Source organism: Papaver somniferum, chromosome 9 (assembly GCF_003573695.1).
Source record: "Papaver somniferum cultivar HN1 chromosome 9, ASM357369v1, whole genome shotgun sequence".
NCBI lineage: Eukaryota > Viridiplantae > Streptophyta > Magnoliopsida > Ranunculales > Papaveraceae > Papaver > Papaver somniferum.
This window is the reverse complement of record NC_039366.1, coordinates 87,620,467-87,630,581: the sequence shown is the minus strand read 5'-3', so window position 1 is coordinate 87,630,581 and position 10,115 is coordinate 87,620,467. Positions and strand designations below refer to the sequence as shown.

Here is a 10,115-nt window from a genome sequence, read left to right as displayed (position 1 = left end):
AGATCTGGGCTTGTATATATATTCCGGAACCGAGGACGGCTCCAATTTAAGGTGGTGGTATTGTAATACCCCGATATTCGGCAGTGGTTGGCTGAATGGAATATAAGTAATGGTTTGTCCTTTCCTTACACCGAGGCCTTTTCAGCACAATTGGCTCCAGAGTTGGCAGAAAACTCGGCAGTTAAGCGTGTTCGGGCGGGAGTAATACAGGGATGGGTGATCTCCTGGGAAGTTGCTGCTGGATGACCGCAGCGATGCCCGTTGAAAACCCCACACTGCCGGATAACCGCAGTGGTTAAGTGGGGACAGTATCGGTGGAGGGACGGGTTATTACAAAGGACGGGTCATTACACATTCCCTTTATGTATCATTAGAGAAGAGAGAGATAGTTCATATACTTTGGTAAAAAAGTGCTAGGTTCGTCATTCTGAGAAGGCGACTAATTTGAAAATTCATGGAGACACTGAAACAAATAAACTTAGGTGGCTTTGTGCAAGTACTCGGTGTTCAGGAGATGGCTAAACAAATGCTTACAGAAATCCCACCTCGATACATCGCAGTGATCAAGAACCATTGACCAACCTCTCTGGTGCGTCTAAGATAGATCAAACAGTTGTTGTCATCGATCTGCAGAATTTGTTATCCGCAGAACCAGAGTTAGAGTTGGAGAGGCTTCATTTTGCTTGTAAAGAATGGGGTTTCTTTCAGGTTGTAAACCATGGAGTTGACAACATATTGTTGGAGAGTGTAAAATCAGAAGTTGAATGGTTTTTTAGCTCTTCCAATGAAGGATAAAGAGAAATATGAAGGGGGTGATGAAGGATTTGGGCAACAGTTTGTTTTATCAGAAGAACAAAAACTCGATTGGGGAGATCTCTTTTACATGGTTACTCGTCCCCTCTACTTAAGGAAGCCACATTTGTTTCTGAACTCCCTCTACCTCTCAGGTCATTAGTTTCTCCTACTCTCTTTTGATTTTTTACTGAAATGTGAGTGGATTTGAGATTTGGTTCGTTAACTAGTTTAGGAATCTAATAAACACTCTTTAAAGGAGTGAACATTTTCGGACTCTTTGCAGGGAGACAATTGAATCCTACATGTCAGAAGTGAGTAAACTAGCTATGACTCTTTTAGAGATGATGGGAACAACTCTAAAAATCAGGCATGCCATGCTATATGGTGCGGAATGTTGGGCGACGAACAGTCGGGACACATTGAAGTTGCAGAGTACCGAGATGCGGATGCTGAGGTGGGCATGCGGGCATACGAGGCATGATTGTATCAGGAATGATACATACGTTAGAAACTTATGGTAGCTCCAATTGAGGAGATTCTCGCCCAGCATCGGCTGCGCTGGTTTGAGCATCTCCAGCGAACACCGCCTGATGCTCCAGTGGGAGTAGGTCGTATTAGGCGCGCTGAAGGAAGGATGAAACGCAGAGGCCGACCGAAGCTAACATGGGATGAGTCCGTAAAGAAAGACATGAGCAAGAGAAATCTATCACCGGAGCAGGCGTTGGACAGACAGACTTGGAGGGCGGCGATTCGCGTGGAAGAGGTGGGTTTTCTGTACGTAGACTAACAACCCCCCTCCCCCCCCTTTTTTTTATTTCCGCTTATTTTCTCCAACCCTCAATCGGCGCACACGTAAAGGAAACCCTGCAGATTGTGAAGGGGGAACCCCTGTAGCGCTGCAGTTGGCAGAATTGTGAAGGGGTTTCCCCCCGTAGCTTCTGCAACACGGACAGGATGTAAGTATATCCGCATTAATGGTCGAGAATTCGTAATCCCATTAAAACGGTGATTACTTCTCATCTGGTCCAAAACAAAACAAAACACGGCGCAGGTAGCGTCAAGTATTTTGCCTGACGTAGTGCGGTTTGTGCAAGGCTTGACAAACCGGCGTAAAACTATGTTATACTTTTATTAGATACTCTCTAGCCGACCTAGTACTTGCTACTGGAAAAGGCTTTGGATTTGGGAACAACTCTAAAAATTGAGGCTGGAGTTATGACAGAAGTTTTTGAAGGTGGGATGCAATCAATCAGGATGAATTACTATCCTCCTTGCCCTCAACCGGACCTCGTCATGGGCGTTACGCCACACTCGGACTTTGGTGGTTTGACAATCCTCCTTCAACTTAATGAAGTGGAAGGATTACAGATAAGAAACAAAGGGGAATGGGTTACAGTCAAACCTCTACACAATGCTTTCATAGCCAATATTGGAGACGTTATGGAGGTAAATCAAAAAAGGTTGCCGAAAGAAGTTATTCTCAGTTATTATGTACTGGTTTTGACTATTCTCTAACTTTGTTTTCTTGCTTTCTTTTGAAAGATATTGACTAACGGGCTCTATCATAGCGTCGAGCATCGGGGAAGAATAAACTCAACGAAGGAGAGGCTGTCAGTTGCAACATTTCACTACCCTAAACTAGACTCAGAAATAGGTCCATTACCTAGCATAGTAGCATGATCACCCCAGAAACACCGGCATTGTTCGGAAGGGTCGAGTCTTGTGAGGTTCTCTTAAAGAAACTATTCTCTCGGAAACTCCAAGGAAAATCATCCCTACTGCATGAGGATTGAAGAAGGTTTTGGAGTCAATGACACTGCATGATTGAAGGCACAGTACAATGAAATTAGAATGTTTCCTATCAAACGAGTCAGAGTTTTTTTCACAGAGTGGCACTTCAGAGTTGGGTAATTTTGGTTCAATTGGGTGCTTCAGTGGTTCTTGTAGCTGGATGCCCTTTTTGTGTATCATTTTAATACTCGATCCCATCATAGTAGGAAGTGATAGGGTTCAGGTGAGGTGCTCACCTATTGACCAAGCAAGAACTTATCTAAGGCAGTTTTCAAAAGAATAAGTGTGCAACTGCAGCATTAAAAAATAAAAAAGATAAAAAAAAGAATCACGCTTTGATTTACTTTGCCTAAATGTGTTAGCCGCTTGTTTAGTATTTGTATTGATAAACCTGCTTTCCTCTACAAATGTTTCCACCTACAGAGTACTGTCAGTAAACATATTAATTACTTTCCCCTATGGAAAAATATACTAGTGTTCTTAGTTCTAAAATTACAAAAAGCTATTTCAGAATCCTCGTCAAAAGGATAATAATAATTGGGATGGCGTCGCAACACTAACAACTCTGATTAGATTAATCTTGGAACAAAATATAAGCCTTCAATTACGACGTGAGTGTTGCACAATATAGTCCCATCGAACTCATATATCTTTCTGGCCAACACTGAACTTGGCAATGAAAAAACCAATTGTATCAAGGCTGGATGACGGATCAAACCTCTGCACTAATTCAGCCTCCTCAGGAGTTAGCCATTTCCTGTGATCATCAACAAATAATGAATATTAGTTCAATACGCCATGGGTCAAGTTTAGCTTAGTTCCATGCTTGATGTTTGGAAAGCTAGAGTTTTTGAAATAATTTAAAGACAATTAACTGCAGATAGTATACTCACTCCACACGATTTTCGTCAAGTAATTCACAGCCACCAATCAGACCACGTCCTCCAATTCTTGGATGCTGGGATGCATAAAATAGGTGCAGTCAGATATTTGAACACAGAACAATCAGATAACATCTTCTTCAACTTCCTTCATTTATTTACTTTTGTCATGCCATGTAACTCGACCTAATACCACAGTATCCGATTGAAAAGGAATGCATATGCATCAAATTCTGGTAATTGATGTAAACCACGTGTCTGAGATTGAACGCGTCAAGTACTGAAGTATTCTGTGTACAAAACGGAACAGAACTTTTACCGTCTAAAGAATGACCATGACACATACTATTTAATCTATTTGGCTAGAACAAATATATTCAGGCGGGTAACTACCCATAAAAGCTTTGTAAAGCCCGAGATTAACCTCGCCAGGCTTGGGTCAGCTTGGATATCATATAGGATATGGAAAATTTCTTGTTTGGTCCTAGGCCCATATAGTTATTTATAGTAGGGTCCAACCGGATTTTTTTTTTATCCGGAGGTCCAAAATTAATTAAAACATGGAAATGTCCATAATACCCATTACTACCAAACGTGTGTGTCTACACTGCTTACAAATTTGGGTACATATCTGGTACACTGCTTACAAATCTGAGTACATATCTGCTACACTACGTACAAATCTAAGTATGTATCTGCCTCACTGCTTACATATAGAGTATGTATCCAATAAACCAATAAAAACAAATGCTGCTTGTGTTGGTGTCAGTAGTTGCAGTCTTGCAGACTTCATGAATGGGACTAGGTGTACCTTGTGAGTAGTGGTTGTTACAACATCACAGTATTCAAATGGGTCGGCAAGTACAGATGCAGCAACGAGACCACTTATGTGAGCCATATCCATCATGAGAAAAGCCCCAACAGAATTTTCAATCTTCAAGAAACATAGCAGGAAAGGGAATTAGGTGTGCGTAATGGGTTAACTAGTCTGATTCTCTGATTACTAAGAATCACAACTGTTGACAATCAAAAGATATGTGTATACCTTTCTCATTCGAGGATAATCGAAATCACGAGGATAAGCACTAGCACCAACAATGATGAGTTTTGGTCGAAAGAGGGTGGCAGTTTTCTCAAGCATATCATAATCAATAAGGCCTGCAAGTGAATTTGGTAATGAATGCAAATTATCAACGAATTATAAATGAACAACAATAGACCACATAGTCATTACACAGTATAAGAATGCAGAGCAGCACCTGTTGATTCATCAAGACGGTAGGGCATCGATTCAAAATAAATCGAAGTCCCGGATACCCGTCTTTTAGGAGTCATAAATCCATGTGAAAAGTGACCTCCATGAGGAATATCCAGACCCTGTGCCAGTTACATGAACAAATTAATACAACCCCATATTTTGAAAGGAGAGTTGATTACATCCCTTAGGGGTTCAAAACTGATTTCAAATAATTGGAGAGAAAGAAAAAGAGGCCTCAACTTACCATAATACGGTCATGTGGGTTGAGAAGTGCAGTGTAAACTTCAAAGTTAGCAGGAGAACCAGACAGAGGTTGGACATTAACTCCCCATTTCTTTGGGTCTAAGTGAAATGCAGCCAAAGCCCTTTGTTGACAAAGTGTCTCTAGCTCATCAATGTACTCATTGCTACCATAGTACCTACATTGCAGAATGAAATGATCAAATGCATTTCAATACAAATACAGGGAAAAAATACAACATTAAGCACCATCTTTACCTTTTACCAGGAAGCCCTTCTGAATACTTGTTTGTGAGACAAGAACCCACAGCTTCCATCACTGCGCGAGATGTAAAATTATCTGAAGCAATGAGCTCCAAGCTGTTAAACTGACGATTCTTCTCACTATCAATTATTGAACGTACTTCAGGGTCTTCCTCACTCAAATTACGGTCTAGAAAACCTCTTTCATTACCTAATACAACAAAATACAAAAAGACATCAGGCATGAAACTCGTTAGGTATTTCTTCCAGTCAACGAATGCAGGTAAAACACATGATTGATAATTCTTATTCATTCACTTTGGTATCTAGCGAACAGCCCAGGCTCACAACCCAGGCTATCGTTAGGCTTTTGAAGCCTACCCAAATCAGATTAGTACTAGGTTTGATAATAGATAACCAATCTAATACATAGACCAAAACAAACATCTCAAAGAAGGGTAAAATGAAAGAACAATAAACAACCGAAAAGCTTACGAATTCCAATTAGAACATTTAAGAACACTAACCGATTCCTTATTGGTTTGATACTGGATCATACCATTTACAAATGCTCAAGCATTCCGATTACATACAGGAAACGGGCATCTCAAAAATGCTTGCAAGTGCTATTAAAACTCATTCTAAAATTCAAATAACAACAAATGCTACAACAGAAACAAAAAATCATTCAAAAATTCTTCTTTTTAGATTACCTCCCATCTCAGGAATAGGAACTGATACAGAAGATGGTGGTCTTCCTGTAACCAAGCTCCCTTCGATTGAAGAAGACGCTGCTTTACAAGGCTTCACGGACTAAACCTAACTTGAGAAGGTAATCTATCCGCAGTAGTAGTACCCAACTTGGGAAAAAAAAGTTGAATAACCTTTAGTAAAAAGATTGGGTTGTTGTACAGCAGCACCCATTATTGCAGCTCCACTGTATGCCTGCATCTTCTTCACTTCTCCTTAAACATAACAAGGAGCACTTCCTATCAGTATGCGATATATGTACTGAAGATTCATGAACTACAAGTCAACTGACAACAACATGTGACAGATCTATGAAAAATAAGAGAATCGAAAGACATATTACAGTATTTCACATAAGTACTGAAGGGTAAGATTAAAATAGGAGCAAAAACACAGCAAATAGCACTTCCTATCAGTATTATACATACATACTCATGGATCGAACCAAAAAAATTAGAAAAACTTCAAATAAAACAAAATTAGAAGAGTTTTGTATCAGTACGCCATATATGTACTGTCAATTCATACACGTAAAACAACTGTAACAAACCTAAAAACCATAAAAGCGTCAATCAAATCGATTTGATTATCAGAATACAATCAAAAAAACAAATCAAAAGAAGAAAAACCGAACAAAATAATCAAACAAGATGATTAGAAAGCATACCTGGAAACAGAAAACAAATATTCTCCTCGTAAATCATAACGATGCACCATCTTGTTCTTCTTCATTCAAAATAAGCTAGGTTTCTGTCAATACAGGATATACGTACTGTTGTTTCATACGAAAAAACAAATCTAAAAACAACAAAATAGAACTAGTATGATCAAATCTAATAACGAAATGAACCAAAAACGTGATTATTCATCTAGATCTAGTAAATAATCAAGAAATCAAACATGGAGATCAAAATCTTAATCAAACACCACAACGATTAGACAAAAAAAAAGTTTGTGTCAGTATGCCACATATGTACTGCTGATTCATGAACTAAAAAATAATTGTATGTAAAGAATCTATCAAAATAACATAATTGAGAGAGTCTTATTTCAGTATCGAAGATATATACTTATGAATCAAACAACAACAAGTGATAAAACTAAGAACAAAATCAAAAGCAATTTGTATCAGTATGCAACATATGTACTGTTGGATAATACTCCTGAAACAACAAACAAGCACGATTTTGATAAACAAATAAGCGAAAACAACAAGATAATCAAATCGAAAGTTCAAATATGTTAAAAACATCATAATCTAACCAAAAAATTGAATAATTACGATCAAGATTCATAAAAAACAAACCAAAACAAAAATAAACGCAAAAAACAAACAAAAAACGAAAAATAAAGTGAAAACGTAATCAAAACGACCCGATCTTCACAGATTCAGTTGAAAAAAAACAAACAAGAACAACAAAAAGAGATATTACATAACATTAGAGCTGCACATGGACCGGTTCGGACCGGGTTTTTGGTGGAACCGGTACCTGTACACGGAGTTGACCGGTTCCTCAATTTGTGTACCTGTACCTGTACCTGTACCTGGACTTGTACCTGTACTGGTAAGACCGGTCCGGTTCCAGACCGGTACCGGGTTTTTTACCCAAATTTTGAAACACAAAGGCTAACAACAAACTAACTTAACATATAAAGTTCAACATTACAACTTAAGTTCAAAATAACGAAGGTACCTGTACCTGTACCAGGACCAGGACCAGGACCAGTACCTGTACCTGTACCTGGAGTTGAAGATGAGACTAAACCTAAAAGGGACGGCTAGGATGTAATATCTTAAAAGATATCAATGGCTCTAATTTACCGGGTTTTTCGGTTCGGTACAGACCGGGAATAGCCCAGAACCGGTACCTGTACCGGTCTATACCGGGTATCAACATTCAGAACCGGTACATGTACCGGTAACTCCGGGTCCGGATCGGTTCGAGTCCGGGTCTTTCGGGTCCGGGTCGGTACAGGTAAATCGGACCGGGTCTTGTGCAGCCTTACATAACATACCTTTAAATCTTCAAAGAGATCTTCAAAAAAACTCTAGCTCGTAATCCAAAAGAAGGAGCAACAATTGAGCAGAAGTAGAAAAGAGGAGGAGACGGAACTCAGATTTGGAAAAAATGGTGATTTTTTTTTAAAGAAATATATATGTACTATCAGGGAATGGGTAGTTTGGGTATTTTTAGAAATGGATAATGACATCCCGCACGTGTACCGGACCAGGGGATAAAAAAATTGGTCTAATTTCCTCTTTTTCTTTTTATTATGGACATCTGATTACTGGGCTTTAGTGGGTGGACCTGCCATTAACTAAGACTACCATAATAATACCTATTGGTAATTCCTAGATAGGATAGGTAATTCCTAGATAGGATATCCCTACTTAACTAAGTGAGTATGTGGTCCTCAGCTTCACTTCCCCTACCCCTCACATTTCAGAAAACCTGTATTTAAATTCGCTATATTTAGTAGATGAACTATCTCCTCAAACTAGCTTACAGTTAAGGATTGTCCAATTATAATTAAAAAATTCAAGCAACACGGGGCTTTGTTTAAACTCCTCATCACATGGAGTTAGGGAAGACACTAATGAAAGATGCCTTTTCCTGGGTCAAACAAATGAACTAACAAACCCAACCCATCATATAATACTTCCTGGGACTTCGTTAGTGCCTGTGGACCTAACTCTGCAAGAAAACTGACGTACAAGGGAAGGGTAATCTACGGCCTATGCTGTTGATAAATCAAGAGAATCCAGGTGATGTGGGGACTATTCCTAACAGGGGACGAGATTCTGTTATATAATTAAATCAATTTGACTTCTAGTTAACAAAAATGCCAAAAAAATCATTACTTAATGAACACAGCGCAATAATGATTTGTTTACCTGGGGAGCCAATGAGAGGAACTTGTACGTATCCAAAGCGTAGCGAACTACTGCCTCATTCTCACCAGGGTTTAATGTACATCTATAACAATAAAAACATCCATGTCAGAATCTTTTCTTAGTTTCTCACCTATCAAGCTTGGCATGTAAATGAATGTATAATATAAAAAAGAAATAGATAAAATCAGAAAGCTTGGAATTCACACCAACTTGTTACAAAAGTATTGGTCTTCATTCTAAATGCCTAATCATTAACTGAGACAGATGAGGACATGAACTAATTGGTAAGACTTTACATATTACTCCCTCCGTTATTTTTTAATAGGCCAGTTTCTATAAATAAATATTTCAAAAAAATAGGCCAGTTTCCTAATTGGAAAAGTCAAATGTTACTTTAATTTTTTGGGACCACTTTTCTTTTAACTTCTTTTGATGACAAGTGTTATGTGGACCATTTCACTTATTTCTTAGGCTGACAAGTGTCATGAGGACCATTTCACTTCACTTCTTTTATTGATAAGTGTCTAGAGGACCACTTTCAATAATTAATTCTCTTAATTTCCTTAATTTTCTCAAAAAAAGAACTGGCCTATTAAAAAGTAACGGAGGAAGTAAAATGTATTCTTTTAAATTCTGGTTTCCTACTTGCTAGCTTCTCCTGATTATCCTAAGGTTAAAAAAGTATGTTTCTGCAAACATAGTTATGATCCTGGTTTAATGCTCCGCTGTTATGTTTCATTTAGGTGGAGGAGTCTCTCTCATATTCAATAATGACTTGCTGACTGCAAAGACTAATTTTCTTGACTACGACATGAATCATTAGAAAAAATGTAATATTTCTGGATTGCAAGACTGTAAAAGAAAGCTTGGGGTCCAAGCTGCTAAAACCCGTGGTACTAGATCTCCTTGAAAACCAGCTAACAAGTATGCACCCAATATCATTGCGCGATGTAGGACTCTTGTTAGATAACCATGATGAGATTGTCCAATTAAACATTTAAGAACCAAAAAGTGGGACTGTACAATACCACTGAAATTAGCAATCATAAAGGCATACTCACGTAGAATATACAAGAGTTCCACCAGGGCGAACTAGCTGTATGGCTTGGTCAAACATCTTTTTTTGATATTTTCCATGTTTTCTCAAAGATTCCATTGTTTCCTGTTGCAGAAAAAAGAGCGATCAAATTTATGAAAGATAAACTTAGTAAACAGTAAATAAGAATACTATATTGACACCAGCAGTGAGACAAAAAAAAAA

The 10,115-nt window shown here is 38.4% G+C and overlaps 1 protein-coding gene and 1 pseudogene across 1 annotated transcript; one reads left to right on the top strand and one right to left on the bottom strand.

Moving 5' to 3' along the window:
- Nucleotides 1-1,840: 1,840 nt before the first annotated feature.
- LOC113310399 (probable 2-oxoglutarate/Fe(II)-dependent dioxygenase) lies at nt 1,841-2,500 on the top strand. Its single transcript, XM_026559067.1, has 2 exons — nt 1,841-2,241; nt 2,338-2,500. The coding sequence occupies exons 1-2, from the start codon at nt 2,011-2,013 to the stop codon at nt 2,473-2,475; spliced, it is 369 nt and encodes a 122-aa protein (XP_026414852.1). The 5' UTR covers nt 1,841-2,010; the 3' UTR covers nt 2,476-2,500.
- A 728-nt stretch (nt 2,501-3,228) lies between these two features.
- On the bottom strand, nt 3,229-6,159 carry LOC113312243 (annotated as a pseudogene).
- Nucleotides 6,160-10,115: the final 3,956 nt, after the last annotated feature.